This window comes from Python bivittatus, unplaced genomic scaffold (assembly GCF_059951505.1).
Source record: "Python bivittatus isolate LINGU-HERP-01145 unplaced genomic scaffold, Pbiv_v1 ctg000700_np1212, whole genome shotgun sequence".
Taxonomy (NCBI): domain Eukaryota; kingdom Metazoa; phylum Chordata; class Lepidosauria; order Squamata; family Pythonidae; genus Python; species Python bivittatus.
In genome coordinates this window covers 13,494,037-13,518,674 of record NW_028277098.1, presented here as the reverse complement: position 1 = coordinate 13,518,674, position 24,638 = coordinate 13,494,037, and the positions used below count along the sequence as shown (strand labels likewise).

The window sequence follows — 24,638 nt, the reverse complement described above, 5'->3', positions numbered from 1 at the left end:
GACACATTTTCACCTCTTGGATTAGTCATAAAGACCAAGTCACATCACCCAATTGGCATGTTCTAAATGAGGCTTAATGGGATTGAAGTATATTAGTGTTCAGTGTATGATCAACTTGCAGCTCAACAGACTTCTTCCTGCAAAGACTTAACCCAGAGCGCTACTAATCCAATCAAATCTGCTTACAGTGGTTCTGGCAGCACGCAATCAAACTAATTGGATCCAAAGCTGTCCTTTGTTCTCATCCACATTCTTCAGGGAATGCTTGGTATCTCATGATTCCTTGCACAAAGAGAGAATATTGGCAAGGCTTCATTACATCACAAACATTTTTCCATTGGATGACAGGTGGCAGCGGGTGTGGCTAGACTGTTGAAATCAGTGTATGGTGGTGTGCTGTCAAGACTTCAGTGAGTTCTGGAATGCAGAGGTTTGCATTTTTTTGGCTAGCCTTTCTTTTCAGCCCTTTTTCTGAAAAATTAGATATGCAAAACAGGACAATTGACTGAATGTAAAGCTTTTTTGTAAGTGGAATTACACACTCAACTGGTTTTTAAGTTAAATTTACCCTCTGTGGGTTGGTTAACTAGGTCATTTGACTCCTTCTTAATGGTTTCCATAGCACACTAATGCCTCCATTCAACTCAGGGCTACCAACTGGCACTTTAATTAGTCAGCTGACTCTTTGGAGGCACTTTGGTGTGGCATGACAGAAGTATACAAGTTTAGTTGGGTTCAAATAGGATGCTGAAGTGTAGGATTAAATGACTGCAGTTCACCTACATTTTCACCTTGACTTAGGCACTGCATTCATCTTTAAATATCTAAAAGCCTGTTGTCATTTTGCTCTGTCAGTGTTCTCTCAAGTGGATAAACTGTGCTTCACAAACAGTATTTGCTGCCGGGAAGAATCTTCCATTCATTTCTAGTGTTTATGTTGTGATTGCTATAATGGAGCTAAAACAGGACCATCCATGCACTCTTTGCTATTAACAGCCATGGAAACCCCCAGAAGTTGTCAGAAATACTTCTGGATACCTCATTCCCCCCTCAAAAAAGACACTTAATGGAGAGAAAATTCTTCACAAAGACTGTCTTCAGTGGCCGTAGAATGATGAAAATTCAAGTATTTCAGCAAGGTGTTTTGAATCTCATACTGCACTGCTCCATTACTATAACATTTTGTTGTTGATCCCAATAATTTTATTCATTATGAAACTGCATCTGGAGATACACAGCTGTGAGGAAAGATTTAACAATGCTAGAATTGATGCAAAAAAACAAGGAGTTGCTTTAAATTCACATAGGAAAACAAACATCAGGAGGCTGAAAGTACCCTCTCTTGTGAGTTCAGATAATGGGAATACATGCTTACAGATTCCATAAACTTTAGATCCCAAAACAAGCTACAAGAAAACACAGTTGCCTCAAGCTACTGCAAATATTCATGGCTTCTTTGATGATTCCCGAACCACTTTATTTCATGTTTCTCCACACCCTACCCTTATTCTTTTTTGGCCATTCCATCTTAGGTCCTTGATATCTGTTACTGCAGGTTTTAAAACAGCCTTCAGAGTTTCAGAATAAGTCAATCTCAAGATGTTAACATTCCAGCAGAACATCAAAGCTGGGAGTAACTCAAGCAGGTTGAGTCCTCAGCCATTCTGGCAACTACAATCCTGGGCATATGAAGCTCATTTAAGTCCCACTGATTTCAATGATAGAGGTTAGAAGAGGTTTAGGTTCTTAACTCTTATTAAATGGGACTAACATATGTCTCCAAAATAGCAATATTCTGTGAGTTGATTTATGTTTTTAATACATTCACAGCATCCAGCTGATGTTATTTCATATCAAGCTGCACTAAAAATAAATGGAAGAAATAATGAGGACTAAATGAAATGCAAGTTACTCAGAACAATGACTTTCTGACACTGGGTTGTGATGTCTGACGTTCTAAATACATGGAATTATAAGGGCTGCATTGTGTACTGTGTGTATTATTGCTTTGTTTCCTTTTTTTTAAAAAAAATCCTTTTGATTGACTTTTATCTTTTCAGCTTTTATTTTATGTACTGCTTTTATTACATTGTTTAATGCATTGCTTATTATAGTACTCTCAGTGACTTCATAGGAGCCAGTCTAGAAATCGTGCAGACATGGTTTTAAGCTTCATGATGCAAGAAAGCTAGAATATATATGCACTGAATATCTTAACTGTAACACAAGGAAAGAAGTGTCTTCTGGTTACTGGAATAGCTAGGCAAGGCTTTTAGGGGATACAAAAAATTAGCAATAAAAATGAAATCTTGCAATAACATATCCTCCCTGGAAATACGATTAATTACTCTTCCATTTAAGGATTAAAATATCTTCCAATTATTTGAACTAATTTGTAAGCATTATTTTGATGAATCTAAACTATCATGAAAATACTGCTTGGTGAACACTTGCTTTTTTCCAATATGGGTTGTTCTATACATATTCCATTTCTTTACAATTTCTGTCACTCATCATAGGAGCAAAACCAACATTACAAAATACATCCAGAAGATTCAGTTCTGTTTCCAGATTCTTGCTATTTCCTGAGTAACATTAAGATGTTGATAAGGTCTTTGTAGCAAAGCGAATAGCCACGGGGAAAAAAAAAAATCTAATCATCACTGATGACTGCAATTTTTAATGAAATCTGCAGTGTTCATTATAAGGGCATTAGAATAGCCAGAATTTGACATCTACCAAATCTGATTTACATGGTAAATTGTACCATTGACAATTGCTGCTGGCATGCTGGGTGACCTTTAACCTGCTAGGCCAACAATTCCTCCAAGCGGGGGCATTTAATTTTTCATGAACACATTGCCTTAATAAAGTGCTTGGCATTAGTTATAGCTTCTGAATTAAAATGAGCACAGCCCCACAACATTAAATTTTAAAATCATCATCTAAACCATTAATTTTGGCCAGGTTCTGTTTTGTGTATAGAGAGAGTTAGCGAGTACTAGCAAGTGGAGGCATATTTCACTGGGTAGGAACCTGAGAAGCTGTGCCATAAAATTTGTTTCTTAGTTGCCACAGAGAACAAGTGGTGTGTTTTAGGCATTGATTGAACTGAAAACAAATATCAAAGACAAAATTACCATTCATGTGAACTGACAATGGCATCGTTCTTGATCACACATTCATTTTAATTCCTTGTGGACTTGCAGTGATTTCAATACGTATATATTATATACATTCTACATCCCTACAAGAATTACAGAATAAAAACAAATAAAAACAGGTATCTAGATTCAAACTTTTCTTTAAAAATGTGGATAAATGGTCTTTGGAGACTAGAGTGCTTTGATTGTTCTATAGCCGAACTGATTACGTGCCATCAAGTCAGCATCAACTCTTAGATTTTCTCCATGATGATGTTTCTAACCTGGTCCTCCAGGTCTTCCAACAGAAGCCCAATTAGAGCCTAAGGTATGTTACAGTAGTCTTGCCAAAATGTGCAAAAGAAATATCTGTTGATTCATATACAGATAGTCCTTGGGTTAGGATGGCAATTGGGACTGGGATTGCTGTTGCTAAGTGATGCGGTCGTAAAGCACAATATCACGTGACCACATTGCTTAGCAATGACAATCCTAGCAGTTCCAGTTGCCATCATACCTCCAACATGCACGCGTTTAGTGGGAAGCAGTGGGAGTCCCAAGTAAGGAGCATAGGAGGGTGGGGGAGAGGAGGTCTGGCACAGTCCATACACAGGTGAAGGGAGGCCAGAGGAAGCAGGGTGCTGTGCAAGCATAAGGAGGTGGGGGGACTTACAGAAGCGACTTGCATCCTTCCCTACTGGCTTCCCCATTGATTTTGCTTGTGGGAAGCTGGCAGGGAAGGTCACAAATGGCGATCACATGACTGCAACCATCGTGCCAGCTGGTCATCAAGCACCTAAATCGCAATCACGATTACAGGGGGTGATGCAATGTCTGGAACTTTGAGGACCGGTTATAAGCACCAATTGTTCAGTGCCATTGCAACTTTGAACAGTCACTGAATGAATGGTTGGTGAGGATTACCTGTATGGCAAAGCTTTGGCCCTCCAATCATTGCTAAACTACAATTCGCATTGGCTTTGCTGGCTGAAGCTTGGTAGACATCATCTCCCTGGATGTGTTTATTTTGCTGATGGATGGTGTCAATGCTACAAGGCAGACCTAAGAAACCAGTGTGGTATAGGTCAGGACTACTTTTAACAGATATAGTAACAGAAACCTGCAAGTCTGAATGTGGTCCCCCCAGCCTGCTTTTCATTTGAACTAGAGAGGGGCTTGCCTGAGACATTTTCTCAACTTAGTTTCTTGGGCTGAGCAAAAGCTCTGCTCATCTGACCACTCTGGGGTCTTTTCTTCTTCTTCTTCTTGTTCCAATCCAGAGGAATGTTGGGAAGAAATTATGTAAAGAAATTTGTGTATTCTGTCAGCTAGGTAACTTTCAAAAAATAGAATAGAATGGGAACAAAACTGGTATGATGGGAGAAGTTAGCAAAGCAAAGATCAAATTAAAAAATGAACTGAGTGTGGCTTGGGACCTTGGAGAAAAACATGGGCAGGGACTTGGAATGCTGCTGACTGCTCCATTCTAAGCCCACCCACCCGTGTTCTGGTCATGTGATTCCCAGTAGAGAACTGCAGCTTGCCCTGTGCTTCCCAGTGTTCACAGACAAATACATTCAGATGCATCACAAGGGGAAAGCAACCCCCCCCCCCCATATTACACAGAAAAAAGACAAATACTGCCTATGGCTACTGCTGGGCCAGGGTTAAAAAGAATTCCAGAAACCAATCTGTGTGTGTTTTCCTTACCTTGTTGAATTTTTACAGAATGTTGACACATACAGAGCTCTTCTTGAGAATGAACTGCATCCTACCAGATATAGCACGTAACAAATGTAACAAACTCAGATGCGTAAAATTCTACTGTAATACTAAGCATGGATTTAAGATTGGAAAGAGCTGAAGATGGACACAGCCTTCTTACTCTGCCCTTCTTCAGATCACGTGTTGGGCTACAGTTCCTAACAATGAGCACAAACTCACATGGAACAAAAAATCTGTCCTGATCCTGGGCCAAGCATGTTCTTGTTGCCTAAAATGAATGGAAATGGCATTCGGAGACATGGCCCACCTCTGCCCCCACTCCTATGTAGTGAGGAAGGTGGGCATGGGGGAGATTAGGGGGTAATAGGTTGATCGGCCGGAGCAGCTGAAAGGGAGGGAAGAAGGGGAGGAAGAAAGGGGCTGGAAAATCCTGAGTTGAGTCAATAGGATATGCCATGTTGGAACATAAGCAGCAGTTGAAGGAAATATTGGGAATATTAGGGGGCTGATGGGGAGTGCCACACAGGGAGCCATGCATCAACCTCATGGTCCCCTTGCTTCAGCTACTTTCAATGTCCTTAGTATTTTCCCTGCTCTTCTCCTCCATTCACCCCCCAGGGCAAACAGAATAGCAAGAAACATGGATTAAACCAGCAATGTTTTGGTTTTGTCATAGGACACAGCTCATGCATACATAGAACATTTTGTACATCTCTCATTCAAACCCTTGTCCAGATTACTTTTGGGGAATTATAAAATTTAGACAAGTTGCTGCCTTCCCTTATGATCTAAAGGATGCATTTTCTCTAAAACTTCTAAACTTGCTTTAATCTGATCACTTTTGGTCGGAAAATGGAGCCACTTCAATCCCTTGACACAATGCTACCTCTTCTGCTACCTTCTCACCTTAGAAGCATACATGGACCTGCAGAAGTATTATTGTACAGGTATCTGAAGTTTGTGTGAGGAACCCCTCCTACCCAACTTTCTTTTGGTGGTTTTTAATGATGCAGTACAATTCCCAACAAATGTAGAATTGCATTAACACATTTAGCCTATGATTAAACTTGAACAGCTGAATAACTGGCTTACTGTATCAATGGAGTGGTAATGACTGGAACCACACAGCTTTATTTCATGTGGTCACATGGGCCATGGCATACACACACACACACACACACACGCACGCATGCATGCTCGACCCAAGATTTGTTTCAGGGAGTGGCAAAGACTATCACTCATTCTCAAAAAGAGATAGAAACTAAAGGAGGAATGAATAATACAGTACCTTGATCTGAATTAGCTATTTATCCTATACTAACTGAAATGATAGGAAAAAGTAATGCAACTCTTAAATGAGGGCCTATTAACAAACTCAACTGCATGGTTTATGTTAGGAGAAAAAGCACTGCACTCTGCGTGTGCAGAAATTTGTTTGCTATGGGAGTGTATTTATGACCCTGCTGGATCAAATTAAGGGTTCAGCCACTGCAGTGTTCAGTTTCTGACTGGGGGCAGCCAGATGTTTCTAAGAAACTCACATAAAGGCCAATGTTTCTAGTGTTTAGAGTCATACCAAGCTTGAAGCATAATAGTTCTCTTTAGCTACAATAATTAAATAAGCTATGCTATCATCTCATCCTCTAATACTGATTTCTATGTGCTTATTACACTATGCATTATGTGAAACAGGGCTTTGCACTTGAATAGTCTTGAACAGTTTTCAGGCCTATAGCTGCCACTTCTTTTTTAAAAAACAGTTTATATGACTCGCGTGTGTAGAGCCTACCCTATTCATTCTGATTACAAGCTATAGAAGTAAAAGTGATTCTTAGATGGATCTACCTTTCCAATGAAGTAACACGCTACTTCACATGCTAAGCTCCAATAGGACTCTGAAAAATAACATCAATAAACTATGGTCTTTTGAATTTCTATCCAGAGGAGTGACAGTTTTCGAAATTACAGTTCTATAAAATGTTAAAACCATCACATTATAGTTTTTTCCCCATTTGTACAAAATCTACTATGTACAAACAACTGTTTTTATTTAAAACATTTAAAGGTAAGAGCAATTTTAGTTCTCCATAGTGCTAAATGAAAGTGCTGGAAGACTCAACATTAAATTTGATTTCTGAAGCCCTTTTTTATTTTAAAGACATGTTGTATTCCTGATTGTGTCCGTCTATCTATATCTGTAGTGATCTTCTTTAAAAAATACTACTACTGTGGATTCTTATCACAGAAAAACCTTCCTGAAAAGCTGAAAATTTTATTCTTGCTGTAACTACAATAAAATTGAAATCACAGTCTCAGTGTACCAGAAATAAATATTAAAAGAATTTAGAGTATCCTAAAAATCATTACAGGGAGAAAATTTAAAAAGTTCACATTCCATTAGGAAATGTTACATGATAAACCAGTTAATAGAATGATCTAAAGGAAAACTAAAGAAGAATATATAGATATTTTACTTTTGTCAGATGCTCAGCATAAAAACATGGTTCTGGATTCAGCCCCCCAACCCCAAACTTTGCAATTTCTTCATCCCCTCCCAAAAATCCAAATCAAAGTAAACAATTATGTTAATTCTGTCTGTGCACTGGTATGCAGCATTCAGCAACTATATTATAAAATACAAACACACAGAAATAACATTTCCTTGCTCTCTTGTGCTCCTTCTCAATCAAGTAAACATGTTCTTTGGTTACTGATATTTTTTAAATGGAAATGCTGAGCAGTTATTACTGGAACTGGTGAGAATCTAAGTTTTCCCAGCAATTGAGATGTTACATTGAGCAGGATCCTGCCTTATATCCAGATTCACAAAATAACCTGACAAAGAAAGTTCCTGCTGCATCTCCTTTTTATACCAGTGCTAAATCTGGAAAAGCATGTTAATGATTGGGTGTATAGTAAAATGAGCTCCTTCCATGGAGCCAAGTCTCATTTCCATACAGTCAAAATAATGTAGCAATACCAATGGTAAAAACTATGTTGTTCTTCTGGGATTAGAAAAAAAGATTTTGCTAATCTTTAATTTTAAAAATCCCAGGTGCCCCAAATATAATATACTTGTGTATACAGTATTTCATATACACTTCAATATGGGGTCATATGAAGACACAATTTTAAAAGAAATAATTTGCATGGAAAATGTTGTAATTCAAATGTATTCATAATGACTCTTTTTACAGTTTTGGTAAACTATCATAACAAAAGAAACATTTTGATTTTTTTTCTCCCTTTTTTCAAAGACGGAAAGAATATACAATACATATACAGGTTGACAATTTGATTAAGCTAAAGCAACCTTCACTTAGCTCAGTTCCTAGAGTTCTTTAGACTAGAAGATAATACCAATCAAAACAAAATGTTTTTCACAAATGAAACAATAAAACAAAGAACCAAGAACTATGCTTAGAAGCGAAGTGGTTTAGAACACCTATCTCTATTTCTATATATACATACACACATAAGTTTGTAACCTTCCATGAAAATCAACCTATATTCTATTGAAGAACAAAAAAGTAATTGTAAAAAGTTTGCTAATTTAACAAAATGGGAAAGAAATGGCTGCTATCAAAATATACAATTTGAATTGCAGGCTAAAAGGCTTATGTTATTAAAAAATAGTTTTAAGCAAACCCCCCTGCTTGTTATAGAGAAGAACTGTTGGCCTTTCATTGCAACATGGTGATCCAACAACGTCTTATAAAAGATTGAATTATGACTCCTTCTTTATCTGTAATAATGTTCTTGACAAATGCTGACAGGGAAATTTTTCCTCTCTGGATCACAATAGTTTTCAGAATGAATTGGCAGTCAAGAATTCAGAATCTCAAGTGGGATTTATGCTTGACCATATACCTGCAATGTAAAGGAGAGAAAACCCACATTACCAGAGTTGATATCTACATACATTTGGAAATTAAGGCATGAATTCTCAAAAGGTAAAAGTGACATATACAATCCAAAACACGAGAATTAAATTTAAATGATACATACATACATACATAAAAAAATAAAAAGAAATTGTATGCATTTGTGAAGAGGAGTTATAATTAAATTTTGGTATCATCCATTCTACTTGTTTCTTTTGCTTCTTAGCATATTGTTTAGAAATGTTGTATCTGCTGAACTTTCTGCAATAGAAGACTTTTATTTCCCAACAAATGTGTTGTCAATTGCTATTTAATTGCATAACCTCCACTATTTTTATTGGCAGTCTGAAAACAATGATAAAGAGGGCAGATAAAATGAACTGCAGTAGTAGTTTAACAGGGCTATTTATTTATTTAATAATATTTTTGCAGTTCTTCAACCAAAAATCTCAGAGTGGCTACTAAACCAGAGATCAGCTGCAATTACCTAGCACAAAAAACAATGTTTCCATTTGTCACTTAAATGAAATTGCAGATGGCTCTCTAGGAAGGAACATCCAAGAACAGTATTCTATAATAGAAAATTCCATTTACAATCACCACTCTGAGACCAAACTTAATGGCTAAACAAATTCATTCAAGAAGAGGAATAGGTAGATTGGGGCTTTGCAAGTTAAAATTATTTTTGGAAAAGGACTGGGAACTAGTATTATGTTTTCCAAGACCGGTGAATTTTAGGTAATGTATACTGCTATATTTACTACTAAATGTATTGATTTTTACCAGGAATTTTTGTACTTTAGAGAAAAAACTAGTAGATTTTTGCATAGGTTACCCTTATATTTGGGATCTGCTATATGATGTGGAGGAGACATTTTTTTTCAGAGCTATTTTATAAAATTATAGACTTAATAAGTGAGCAAGTGAGAGTAACCTGATACAGCAAGCAGCATTCTATAGCAGTCCTTATGTCGTACTAGTCTATTTATTAAATGTATACACATATAAATAGTGGATGAAAACATAGTAGGTATTGCAATTATCACAAAAACAAGAACTAAGGGAAAGAAGCATATAATACATTTTTAGAGTGGGAGTAGCATTAGAAGCCACAAAACATTCAAAAAGATTAACATTTATATGGGATTTCAAAATTCAATGTGCCATTTTTATTTGTCAAATGTATAAAGCCACCTGACTCCATAACGAATCTGGGCGGCAATAAAACACAGCTCTTTATAAAGATCTATAAAGTTTATAAAGATTCTTCTTGTAAAATGAAAGAGTCTGGTCTATATGTTTGAAAAAAAATCTGTATTTTTAAATGGAAGTTTTTGCTTTCAAGATCAGTTGATGACTCCTAATCTTTAGATAAGTATACAGTTGTATTTTCCCTTTCAAATGAGTAGTTACCTGTCCAATGTTTCCCAGAAACGCAGGAACACTGGTCTGTCCAAGTGCCGTTTATGATAACTGAGTTCTAAAACTGTTACATCCCATTTCTGGACATTTGGATCTAGACGAACTTCATCATATTTAAGATGAAAGGCTTTAACTATATAAAATGAGAAAGAAGGCAGAATAATGAATCAATAATTTCCCAAATCCAATACATTTTGGAGAATTATGACAGAGAAAACAGAACCTAGGGGAAAGATTTTTTAAAAATGTGTGATAATGTTTTTATTCTAATAACAACTTTTTATCTTTTTATAATGCTTGTTTTTATTCGCTTGTTATTTTAATTGTTGTATGCCGCCCAGAATTGCCTTGTGTGAGATGGGTGGCTATATAAATGTGATGTTTAAATAAATAAATAACATTTGGTTCAAAAATATCATACTGCCTAAGCTATTGCTAAGGGAGTCTGTAATGATATTACTGAGAATGCAACGAAATTTGAATGGAAGCTCCATTTATGTAACAGTAGTGAATTTCTGGCTATCTCAATGCCTGTGAGGGTGGAAGCATTTTAACTTCCATTCCACTGGAATCTAGACAGTTCATTAGTCCACCGAGAACTAGTTCTTCACACATATGAAATCCTGACCAGAGTCCCACTATGAATCTGTTTGTAGTCCCATATACTCCCCATTGTTCCAAAGGCCAGCATGGTGTAATGGGTGCCATAGAAGAATAAGACTGGAGATATCTAGGTTCAAACTCAAACATACCTTAAGCTTACTGGGCAAGCCACTAATTTCTGAGAAGATAAAGCTTGTCAGTAACAGATTAAAAATAAAGCAATCCCCTACAAGTCTTCTATCTCTCAGTGAAGTAGTCCATCTCCAATTCCTAAATCTGGGTTTTGAGAATACTCTGGTTGCTTCTTATGGGATCATTCTTTAATTGTGGCTTATATTTATTTTATCTTTTCATAAAGCAGTATTCCTTTGTTTTTGAAAGGCTGTCTTTTATTATGGCGTTTGTTACAGACAGTTGAAATATTTACCTGAAGTAAAAGCTACATAAAATCCTCTGCCCAACTGGGGACATCATTTTAGTCAGTCAAATTCTAAATAGTTGCATTAACTGATGAATCAGATTTGGATGCTGTGTGCCTCTGCTGCTTCCAAACATGATCCTTCTTTTAATCCAGATTTATTTTAAAATCAAAGTGTTTTGTTATTAAATACATCCTATGGGAATTATCCCAAGAAGTATCATGCAATTTCGTGATCTTCATTAATGATCAATTACATGATCGACTCATTTGTTTCTTGTAGTGGTTAAGCTACTCAACTAAGCAAGGGGAGCAAGGCTCAAGACCACCCTCAGCCATGGGAATTTACTAGTTACTCTCAGTCTAGTCACTCACTCTCAGCCCAACTTGCTTCACAGGATTGTTGTGATGAAAATTTGGGGAGACACTGCTATGAATGCGACCTTGATGGTCTGGAGGAATGGCAGAATATAAATCTAAGAGAAACAACAACAACAACAACACTAATATACACCAACAGTATATAGGGGACTCCTGATTTATGTGGCTATTTTTCACATTCCTATACAGCCAATGAAGGAGCACTGCTGGTACAGAAAATAGCAATGTCAATTAAGAAACACATGAATAATATTTGAATACTATGGCTAAGCTATAGTCCAAAGGAGGAGGAAGAAATAGCTAAAGATTGTCAGCTTCCTCTTTCCAGCAATGGGCGTATTCTATGCTTGGAGAGCTCCTACTGCTAGAATCCAAATTCTGGTTCCAATCCACATTTGTGAGATGGATCCTGCCCACATGGGAGAATCTGTTAAACGGCGGACTCACGACAGTAAGTTACCTGTGAACTGAATATTCAAATCACCATGGCAAAATATTTTAGCAAGTATTTCTATAATATATAGATAGAACAAGAAAAGTCTGATAACAGATATAGGAAAAGTGGATTTTCTTTCCATTCAAAACTTTGTAAATTAAGTACATCAACTTTATATATTAAGAACATCCTTAGCATTTTTTAAAGCCTAATCTCATATTCTATTACTGTACATCAATTTTTCTTTAAAAAGGAAGTACATTAACTATATCTAAATGGAGAATTTATGCACTTAACAAAGAAATCTATGCATGTTAAACCGACATTTTGAGTTTAGAGAAAAAAAACTGAATAAGGATCAATCTACAAAAAGCGACCTTCAAGTTCAATAGAGTTGCATTAACATGTGATTGTAAGTAAACTTTTAAAATGGCATTCAAATAAAACATTCATGTTGGTTAAAATGCCAAAATATAAAAGTTTCCATTCCAAATGCTAACTTTATCACAAACATCTGTGAACTGATAGGATAAAAGACATTATTCTTTACAGGAGCAAACAGTGCACCGTCCACAGACAAATGGATTAGAAGTCAAAAGCGGCAGACTTTTGACCTAGCATAGAATTTTGACTAGCATAAATAATAATGTGAGATACTGCAGATGAAATCTAATCCAGATTTCATTTTAAATGTGCAATACATTTAGACTTATTGCATCTCACTGTAATCCTTGTGGAGTTTAAAAGTTAAAATTCTTTAAAAGTAGATTTTCACAGTTAAGAATTTAATTTTTATGTTTAAATCATGTTTTAATGTTCTATACACATTTTTTTTGTATACAATAATTCTATATAATTTTTTTAAAGTAGAAAATTGTATAGAACTAAGAAAGTTGTTGGGATTCAGGATGCCCTTTGATATTGTAATTCAGTTTAAAATGACCCTGAGGAATAAGGCAGAAAACAAGGCAGAGACTTGCATTTTGACGAGAAATACGAAAAAGGCCTATTTTATCAAAAATACATTAAAAACAGTATCTACTCTTTGATTAAAAAATGTAGATCAGGGTTGACAGCAAAATTGAGGCATCAGCCCCAAGGCTGGATTTGCATGACTGCCTTATTGCTGATATAGAGTTGGGGGTTCTTTATGCATCTTTTCTATCTACTACACAAATCTTTGGCAATCTGCTGTTGGGGCTCTTCTTCTCATTGGCTGGCAGACCAGTGGTAACTCCTTTAGGGTATTTCAATAAAGCAATTTTGTTTTAAGTCTCCATTGCTTTGGTTCATCTTTCAGTGGACTGCTTCTTTTCCATGACTTCCTCTTTCCTTCCTTCCTTCCTTTTGTTTTTTGTTTTCTTGTTTTTTTTAAGGTATCAGTCCATAATAAACTTTGTAATTTGACATATGTAAACATGCTTTAAAACCAGGTTAGTCATCATAGTGGAAAAAATCCATTTGCCTTTGCTAATATTTGACTTCATTTTTGAAGGTCAGGAGCTACGTATTTCTAGCAGCAAACCTAAGAACTGGTCAAGAGACAGTATTTACATCATTACACGTTAAACTTATCTGTGCTCCAGTTTGCTTGCTTTATGACAAGCAGTGAGAAAACCCCACATAGGCTACCTACACCGTGGTTCTTTTCTCAGTTCTTAGCCTGACTGTTGTGACTTCCAGTCCTATTACATTCAAGAGCTAGGCTGAAGTCCAAGGTGAGCCATGGAAACTTCCTAGATGGCTCTGGGCCAGTTACTCTCTCTCAGCCCAACCTGCCTCACAGAGTTGTAGTTAAAAAAAAAAAAAAAAAAAAAAGGAAGAAAAAGAAAAAAAGAAAAAGAAAAAAGAAAAAAGGAGGGAGTGCTATGTATATTGTTTTGGACTCATAAAAAGGTAGGATATAAATTCAATAAATAAATAAATAAATAGAAACTGGAATGCAAACTGAGTTTGCTAACTAACAGAATATTTGATCACATCAGCTTTGACAGTAACAGAGACTTTACCATCAAGATATAATACAATAAAAGTAATTTATGATGAATATACAGCAGAAAATTAAATCAAAATAAAAAGCTTACTTTTTGCAAAAATATCAACAGGTGATCCATCAGGTAATAACCATGGCCAGCCCTTGAACTGCCAAGCAGGACCCTGCACAAACACAGCTACAACACGGTCCCTAGAATATAGATATTAAAAGGGAGAGAAGCACTCACATTTCAATCACTAAAAACACATAATGGATTGAGAGTAAGAGTGAAGCTGTTTACCCTAAAAACATTAATATTTTTCATACATTTTTCAAATATATCCTAGTTTTGTTAAATTTCAGAACATTAAAGTCTAAACTACTGACTCAAAATCTTCTCAACAGCAATAACAAAAAACAACAACAACCCACTGGTAAACCTGTAATCTCAACCCATATGATCAGTGAATTCTTTTCTTTTTTGTAAATCACTCTGAAATATTTTTGCCATGATGGATGGGATAAAAATATTATAGATAAACAATCATGAAAAGAGGGAAAGTACTGATTTTGGAGTAGGGAAATAATCAACAGAAACCATTTTTTTTTTTTTTTTGGTGCTTCTGCCAAAATGCAACCCAATGTATTCTGAAATTTGGGGAATGAGAACCCAGCTTTCTTTTTGCCAGTTAGCTCAGAATTACAGTTGAGGGACGGGCTCTATTAATTCAAAGAGAGCCAACAAAATGTCATATCTCTTTCAAATACTTATTTTATTTTCATGTATTTAAACCAGGACCTTATAAAGCTCAAGTTTAACTATGCAATTCTCTACCACCTTATGGTATGCTTTTAACTTAGCCAAGTTCCCAGTTGATGTTGACAGAAGTTCTAGATAGATGCAATAAGAAAGTGGTATTATAGCAAAGAACTAATATATGTGGTAGAAATATAAATTTAATTCACTATGTATTACCCACTTATGGGTAATAACTGAGATCTCCATATCCCTTGTTAACAAATGTTTGCATATATATCCCAGCTGTCCTTATATACTTTCGTCTGAGCAATTCCAGCACATGTTATAAAGTACCTGGAAGAAAAATCAAGGAAGGCATTCTCACAAGTATTAAGCCAACAGTGGCTCAAACCATTTTCAACACTTCTTTTGTACAGTGGAAAAATAAAGTCTCCTACATAGTTTTTGTAATCTCAAACTATACAGTGTACTGCAAATTAGAATCATCTTAAATAACAGTATACCGTCAATCCCATTGGACCATAAACACATGACAAGATTAATAAAATATCCAATAAAAAGGTTTGAAGATCAGAATGATAATTTCAGTTATGTAAGTAAGGGGGCAGCAGATGGCTCCATATCAAAAGTGAAGATATTCAGGAGAGTGGTTAAGAATATATTATGTGCAACTATATTGATTTTACATTTTGGTTGAGGAAGACATTATTAGTAACAAAACACTCTCTCTTACCAATCTTGAGGCATGAGTTTAAGAGGCTGGTCAACAACACGATATGGCACTGTAACACTGACTGTAGTTCCACCAGGCTGCATTTGGTCTTTCCTTCTCTGTATTAAAGTTTCGTTCTCTCGCTGACAGCCTTGCTTTTTCTTTTCATCAGATGGTACAAACCTTAAAAATAGAGATGGTGAAACAATATTGTAGACTGATACTAACTGATTTCATACAAAGTAAAAACAGATAGTACCTACTGTAGATATAATTCAGAAATTGATAATATTGGACTGTAAAAGTGAGCTTCTGAGTTTTTCAAAAAAATCCCTTGACCAGTATCAAAGAAATCAAATTACATCATTTCAATTATCTACACCTTACTTGCAAAATTACCAACAATTCTGTAACTTCATACATTTCTCTATTTCCTATGTAAACTTTCTCAAACTTTCCCTTCATAATTATTAAAGGTATGTCTACAGCAAAATCAACTTAACATAGTACATATGTTAAGTCTCCTGCAGTACAAGAAATGACGAATCCAGTGTATTGTGGCATAACTTATCAGGCTAAGTCTAGATGCAAGTGAGATTTGGCTTATAAATCTTATGTCACAATGGTACAAAACGCTATTTCAACTAAGGAAAAGGCTAGGTATCCCAGAAATAATAACTGTTATAAGATCCCAATATTAGGGTTCAGTTTAGCAGTAGATTCTGCTCAGTGTCTCCAAAAGTAAAATCAATACCTGTTAATGAATAAATATTAATTTATTTAAAGATATTCAATCTCTATCATCCACAGTGGCCAGAGTAGTGATAATGGGTCAAATTATAATTGTCTTTTCCAATTTGGACATTTAATTGTTCATGAAATTTGTTTAAAGTTGGAAATTCAGACTAGTGGAGAAGATAAACACCATTTACAAAGCCTATCTATGTAACAATATGGATTATAGAAATTCAAAGAGTATGATTCTACTAATATTTTTATTGATACAAAATCTTTAGGATTATATGTGTGCTAAAACAAAAAAGACAACCCACTACCAAACCTTTACCTATATATTTAAGTGCAACAATGCTAATGATTGAACACAAACACTATATTTAAACAATGCAATTTATTGTATTTGTTTGCTATTGAGAGTAATGAATAGTTTCTCCTTAGAAACAGTCAATAATAATACTATTATAACTAAATGCCCTATTAATTTCCATCAGTTTGACTAAAGAAATTGAATTTACCACTATAGGCTAATGCTTGTGGTCTGTTGGTAATGTTCTCAAACAAATATAAAGTTAAAATAAGCAAATTATACACTCCAGACTGCCAAACCTTTTCAATATTAAATAAATAAAATGAATCAATTCAAATATGATGGTTCAAGGAAATAAATTTTGATAAACTGGCATAATGCAAATAAAATCATGCTACTGAAACAGGAAAAAACAAAATGCTGAAAGATCATTTTTATATGTTTTATATTTAGGGAGCAAAAATGCCATCATATGGGAATGAGCCTCTCATCTGCTTTTAAGACTTCCTTATTTTCCTAATCACGTTCAAGAAATCTTAGTATTTCCTTGGCAATGCAACTGAAATTATTCTTCTTCTGACAGATAGAACTTTATTTTGGTCATTGACCAATAAAAATACATTCAATAAAACAAGCAAAGCAAAATTATTCCCTAATATCAATAACTGTTGGCAACCATTTGTGGGTGAAGCTTACACATAATGTAGCAACATTTTGCTACTTTTAGAGAAATAAATTTATCTTGGCTGTTTAACAGATAATGCAAATAAAAATTATTGGAGTGCCACAGAAATTTAAATAAAAGGGGGATAATCAACTGATGGTGAGTGTCCCTGTAGAACTGACAGTGCAGAAGAACATGAGCTGTGGTTTCTATGGCACCCGTGTCGCAGGGGCCGTATCGGGTTTCATATGGGGTTTTCCCATATTTCCCTTCCAAAACAGCTCTGGCAACACAACTGAAATTCTGCATATTTTGGAAAATCCACCGTGTGCAAACAATGGAGAGACAGCAATTGGGAGTTCAGCAAGTAGTTTCATATTTTATTAATTCTTTTATAATTTATTTATATTGAAAAAAATAGTAAATATTTTGGCGCTAATCCACTCTTTCTATTCATGGTTATTTGCCTAGTACTTAACACAAATGATTGCGATGCTCAATTTATCTATCATAAACAAAATAAAACAACCAAATATGAATGTATTCAGACAGAGAATATAAAAAAATCAGAGCAAAATTACCAAGCAATTCTGTTATAATTTCAATCATTTCTCTATTTCTCATGTAAACTTTGTCAAACTTTCCCTTCATAACAAATAAAGCTATGTCTACAGCAAAATCAACTGTGATCAACTTTTAAACAAAGATTTGAATTTAAGTTTGGATCCTAAAACTACTGCATAAATAGGAGGCACTCCTATCTGTAAAATCAGTTACTTATTTAAGCAAATTTATATAGCTGAATATATGATTTAGTACAATGATATTACTAATTTTCCTCATTTCCTTCAATCCTTTGCACTCTATGAACATCTGCTCTAGGAGACTACCTCAAGCTTTTGCTATCAATTTTCAGTGTGGGAATCTGAGAGGTTGGCAAATTCTTGGAAAGAGAAAGTTGTCCATTCTAATTCAAGTTTGTAGTGGGAAACTGGATAGTAAGTATAGCTAATGCTATTCAACAATAGTGCTATTATTCCATAAGGGATGCTAACAATGGAAAGGAGGGAAGATCTGTTTGGGAAGGGAATTAAGACTTGAAGGGAATCTTTAACCCACTTTTGATTTTTTTTTTAAAGCATAGCTAGGAGATGGCTACTATAATATTTGTACTGTGATTAACTGTAATAACTTTTTTTAGACAAGATACCAAAAGTAAGATTGAGATACATGGAGATAATTATGCTTTCCATATATAAAAGCCATGTACATATACATGTTTTTTTCAATATTTATATCAAGTTAATTCCATTAACTAGTTGCTCCACAGATTTAATGCAGAACCATTTATTTTTCCAAAAAGGACGGCACCAATTTCTTCTTAATTGCATGTAATTCAGAAAGACATGATTAGCAGTTTTTTTTAAATATGCCTGGATGCAGAAATATGTTATGATTTTATCTGATAAATGGCACTAATTTGCACTCTTTTGATTGCATTTTAGTATGTTTTAATCTGTAACAGACTATTAACAGGTATCAGAGAACAAGTTATTTGTGTGTATGTCTAGGGCCCCAGGAAACATATGTCTCAAGAAAGTTTGACAGTATACTTCAAAAACTCTCAGTGTCTCTAATAACTAATAGGTTTATGGATCTGCAAAAAGTCCAACAAGAAGCAATTCAAATTGTTTAAAAAGACTCTTCCTTCATGAACTTGCTAACAATTGAGGGCTGAAAATTCTATCACCATTTTCAACAATTTCTGCTTTACTCCTAATCTTGATATTAAAAACTTCTTATAGAAATCTCTATAATTCTTGTTTCCTTTTTTGTGTCCTGCTGTGAGGATCTGACAATCATCTGATAGAATATTTGCTGCTTTTAATGAATAATTGTCCTTTTCTTTCTTTAATCCCTCTTTGACAGATATACAAAATAAAGGTAAGCATATATACAGTGGGGCAAAAAAGTATTTAGTCAGCCACCAATTGTGCAAGTTCTCCCACTTAAAAAGATGAGAGAGGCCTGTAATTTTCATCATAGGTATACCTCAACTATGAGAGACAAAATGGGGGAAAAAATCCAGAAAATCACATTGTCTGATTTTTAAAGAATTTATTTGCAAATCATGGTGGAAAATAAGTATTTAGTCAATATCAAAAGTTCATCTCAATACTTTGTTATATATCCTTTGTTGGCAATGACAGAGGTCAAACGTTTTCTGTAAGTCTTCACAAGGTTTTCACACACTGTTGCTGGTATTTTGGCCCATTCCTCCATGCAGATCTCCTCTAGAGCAGTGATGGTTTGGGGCTGTCGCTGGGCAACACGGACTTTCAGCTCCCTCCAAAGGTTTTCCATGGGGTTGAGATCTGGAGACTGGCTAGGCCACTCCAGGACCTTGAAATGCTTCTTACAAAGCCACTCCTTTGTTGCCCAGGCGGTGTGTTTGGGATCATTGTCATGCTGAAAGACCCAGCCACATTTCATCTTCAATGCCCTTGCTGATGGAAGGAGGTGTTCACTCCAAATCTCACGATACATGGCCCCATTCATTCTTTCCTTTACACGGATCAGTCGTCCTGGCCCCTTTGCAGAAAAACAGCCCCAAAGCATGATGTTTCCACCCCCATGCTTCACAGTAGGTATGGTGTTCTTTGGACGCAACTCAGCATTCTCTCTCCTCCAAACACAACGAGTTGAGTTTAGACCAAAACGTTCTACTTTGGTTTCATCTGACCATATGACATTCTCCCAATCCTTTTCTGGATCATCCAAATGCTCTCTAGCAAACTTCAGACAGGCCCGGACATGTACTGGCTTAAGCAGGGGGACACGTCTGGCACTGCAGGATTTGAGTCCCTGGCGGCATAGTAGTGTTGTTGGTAGCCTTTGTTACTTTGGTCCCAGCTCTCTGCAGGTCATTCACTAGGTCCCCCCATGTGGTTCTGAGATTTTTGCTCACCGTTCTTGTGATCATTTTGACCCCACGGGGTGAGATCTTGTGTGGGGCCCCAGATCGAGGGAGATTATCAGTGGTCTTATATGTCTTCCATTTTCTAATTATTGCTCCCACAGTTGATTTCTTCACACCAAGCTGCTTGCCTATTGCAGATTCAGTCTTCCCAGCCTGGTGCAGGTCTACAATTTTGTTTCTGGTGTCCTTCAACAGCTCTTTGGTCTTGCCCATAGTGGAGTTTGGAGTGTGACTGTTTGAGGTGGTGGACAGGTGTCTTTTATACTGATAACAAGGTCAAACAGGTGCCATTACTACAGGTAACGAGTGGAGGACAGAGGAGCCTCTTAAAGAAGTAGTTACAGGTCTGTGAGAGCCAGACATCTTGCTTGTTTGTAGGTGACCAAATACTTATTTTCCACCATGATTTGCAAATAAATTCTTTAAAAATCAGACAATGTGATTTTCGGGATTTTTTTTCCCATTTTGTCTCTCATAGTTGAGGTATACCTATGATGAAAATTACAGGCCTCTCTCATCTTTTTAAGTGGGAGAACTTGCACAATTGGTGGCTGACTAAATACTTTTTTGCCCCACTGTACACACACACATCCACCTGTCTTACATGAGTGACTCTGGGTGGCTTACAATAAAATAAAAACAATAAAATACATAATATAAAAATGAAAAAAAAAAACCCACATAGCAGCCAAGCTTCATAAATAACCTTCAACAAAGCCAAGAGATGGGGTCTATCATACTCCTGGGGCTCTAGGACTTGGACAGAACCAAATTTTAAGGGCCTTGTGAAAGACCAGCAGGGTAGGGGTTAACTTAATCTTAGGTGAATTATGTTCCACAGAGTGGGTGCCATGGCAGAAAAGCCCCTCCTGTGGGGCCCCACAAGCTGACACTCCTTCTTAACTGATGGCACCTAGAGCATGCCCCTTCTGCCAGACTGAATGGGATGGGTAGAAACAATTGGGGAGAGATGGTCCTGTAAGTAGCTCGGTCCCAAGCCATGCAAGCCTTTAAAGATAACTACCAGCACCTTGAATTGCACCCAGAAGCACACTGGAAGCCAATGCAGCTTATGGAGCAGTGGTGGCACATGCATCACAAAACTGACACCAATAACTGCCCACACCGTCGCATCCTGCACCAGCTAAAGCTTCAGAATGCTCTTCAAGGGCAACTTTATATAGAGTGTGTTGCAATAGTCTAATGTGGAGCTTACAAGGGCATGTGTGGCTGTGGGCAGGGCCTCCTAGTCCAGAAATGGGTGCAACCAATGCACAACCTAAAGATGTACAAAGGCCCTCCTAGCCACGGCTGCCACCTGCTTCATTTATACTTGAAAAGAGACTTTTATCATGTATATCTTTTAGTTACTTACTTGAGATCCTGCAAAAGGTCTTTTGCATTAAGCATAGTTATTAACGAGGTGGTAGCTGCTGGAATAATGATAATTGGTGTTCGAGATCCTGTAGAAAGATATATATTTTTAAGGCAAACAGGTACAATTTTAATAAAATGCAATTTTCATCATCATCACAAACCCTTCAAGCTCTGGCTGAACAATTATATAAAAATTTAAGAACTAATTAATAAATTATCACAAAATCCATAATATAAGATGTCAATTTTATAAGATAAAAACACCTGTGAAATTAGAAGCAACTCACCTTTTTTTTGGTTTGGAGGAGGCCTTGCTTGGGAAACTATGGGGAAAAAAGCACAGAATAACTGTTTTATCCAATAAATTTTGATTCACCATGAAATTAATGAAATTTCCCTAGAATCTATCTGTTTAGGAGATTAATGTTCCAGAGACAAAAAGGAGTATGGGTAGGAAAGGTCTCAGATAGTTAAGAGCTTCTCTTCACTGTGGAAGAATTGCATGTAAATAACGGTACTATTTTGGATTAACTGAATCACTGAGAAGTTAGCAACCTTTCTAATCTATTTTGCTGACATAAGTATGTAAGAATGTCCTCTCTTCTCAGCTACCAAAGACAAGGTACCTCTGCTTCTTCAATGCAGAGTGAGGACTCAACTATCAGTTTTGACTCTTGCATATTGGTTGGTTAAAAATCAATTAATAGAGGATTAATCTAATAAAGGGTATCTTAAGATGGGGCTTCAGAACTATAAGAACAGTATCTTCTTTTGTTTCAAAATGTTCAGGGAAGCTAATGATCAAAAGGATTGTGTGTTAAGTGAATATTTGATGAATAGTTCTTGTTGAGTAAGCAGAGGCTGCTTCAGATACAGTAGGAGAGATATAATGCAAGCAGTTTTCAAGGAGTAAATTAAGTGAGCAAATTAAGCAAGAAAACAGGAACTTGGCAGCAGAATTTAAGGGGGAGGTTCTATGATAATTAATAGGGAATAAGCAAAACGTTTCTACTGATTGTGACTTAAGAAACAGATCTGCAGACAGACTGAACTCTGCAGACAAGACCTGCTTGTAGCATATTTGTATGCCTGATAGAAAACAACCTGGCATATATTTACAAGTACAGAGTTGTAATGGTGCTTGAAGAAAAAAACAGAGGACTGGGACAGAAGTGACCATACATTAGCTCATAAGAGACAAGGATTTATCAAGTGTAACAGAGGCTGTGTAACCCCAGAATTCCTTGTGGGTCTCCTATCAAAGTACTAACTAGGCCTGACCCTACTTAGTTTCCCAGCCCAGGCAAAGTTGTCCATGTGGTGCTTACTCCTAAGGCTGAACTGTTACTACATGAAAGGAAATATGATTTAATAGGTTTAATGAAAACCGGATGGGGTAAGACCCATGACTGGAATATAGCAACTGAAGAATACAATTTGTTCAAAAGGAACAGAAGTAATAGAAAAAGAAAAGTTGAACTTCATGTTAAGAATATCCACATCTGCTTTAGTAATCAATGTAAATGGAATTAGCAATACTGCAAAAAACATTTCGGTTGGAATAAGTGGAGGAACTTATAAAAACACTATTGTTTTGGTGTCTAGCATTGCCCATCTAACCAAGTAGTTGTGGATGATGCCATTTGAAAAATGTTCAAAGGGATATGAAATAACAATTATGTGGAACTTTAATTAATCTGACATGTGCAAAAATGGCCCTCCCAGGAAATTCCTGACTTGTCTTTTTGACAACTTTTCCTTCAGAGAATACACAAGAAGATGAGTTATATCAGAATCAAGCATAATCACTAGATTTAGTTGCAGTGCAAGTAATAGAAGCAATGTAAAGTTGGAATTGTTTACTGTAATGGGAACCAAAGCCAAGAGTGATTAAATAGTATTCTTGGACCTCAGAAAAATAGATTTTAATAAATTCAGAGCAACTGTTAAACAGGTATCTATGGCAGGAAAAGCTAAAATGAACAAAATATGGGTACACATTTCTAAAAAGTAAATATTAAAAGCACAACTGCAAATAGTTTTAATTAGGAAAAAGAAATGAAATCAGAAAAATACTTAATAGAGTTGAAAAACAGAAGACATACAAGAGGTAGAAAAAAGGACAGGTCAAACCCCTTTTTGAGTTTGAAGTGGGCCAACTATATAGGCCACTGAGTCCAATCCCTGATCAGTCCAGGAATCTAAGTTAAAGCAGCCAAATTCAGCAAAGGGAGAACATATGTATAATGGATCTCACTGTCACTTTTACTGTTAAAAATATTTTTTCAAAATACAATCAGAATCCAGCTTTCTTGTAGCTTATAGCTATTATTTCATATCCTGAGCTATGGAATGTTGGCGAACAGGTCTTAATCTTTCTGTGGTGTATACAGAGTACTCTTTTATCCCCCCTCAGTGTTTACTTCTCTAGATGAAACATTCCCATTTCCTTCAGTCTGTCTCCACAGGCTATACTTTCAAGTCCCCTGATCATCCTCATTGCCTTTCCCAGAACTTTTTTACTTTGTCTGAATCATTCTAAAAGTGTGGTGCCTAATTCTGAAAACACTTGAGTGGTACCCCATCAATGCAATATAAAGTATGATTTCCAAATTACTTCCCATAATTTGGAAATTATACTCCTGTTGAAGTAGCCTAACGTTACATTTGCTTTTTTTTTTTTTTTACTGCCATGTCATATTGCTGACTCACAGTTCATAATCAACTACTACTCCAAGATAGTTTTTAACAGTACTACTACATATAACTAGATAGGAATTAGAGAGGAAGTATTGAAAATACTAGCTCATAACGAGCTGAGATTGGTGAAGGATGCTAAGGATATCAAAAAGGACATCTTCATATATTCAAACTAAAAGGAAGAAAAAAGAATCACTTTTACCAGCTCATCAGTAAAGATGGAAAGGCTAACAAGAAGAGTTGGAACTACACAACTTTCACTTTAGCTCAGGTTTTTTTTGGAAATGTATGTGTTCTACCAGACAACTGTAAAGAATGGACTGAAAAGGCAAAACTAAAGCTTGAGACTGACAGAAACATTACTGTGAAATATCTTTTTACTTTGAATAAATTTATCCCCAGGGACAGATGAA

General features: G+C 36.0%; 1 protein-coding gene across 3 annotated transcripts in view; it reads right to left on the bottom strand.

The window, feature by feature from the left end:
* Window positions 1-1,209: 1,209 nt before the first annotated feature.
* Window positions 1,210-24,638, bottom strand: part of CDC73 (cell division cycle 73) — a 151,513-nt gene continuing 128,084 nt past the window's right edge. For 2 of the 3 annotated variants that reach the window (XM_088154158.1, XM_025168768.2), the window contains exons 13-18: window positions 21,813-21,848; window positions 21,524-21,611; window positions 15,481-15,642; window positions 14,097-14,197; window positions 10,166-10,307; window positions 1,210-8,738 (exon numbers count right to left, since the gene is read on the bottom strand). In XM_088154158.1, the coding sequence (XP_088010284.1) occupies window positions 8,702-8,738; window positions 10,166-10,307; window positions 14,097-14,197; window positions 15,481-15,642; window positions 21,524-21,611; window positions 21,813-21,848 (566 nt within the window). In that variant the 3' untranslated portion in view covers window positions 1,210-8,701. The remainder of the gene's footprint in view (window positions 8,739-10,165; window positions 10,308-14,096; window positions 14,198-15,480; window positions 15,643-21,523; window positions 21,612-21,812; window positions 21,849-24,638) is intronic. The other variant, XM_007420987.4, reaches the window with a different exon arrangement.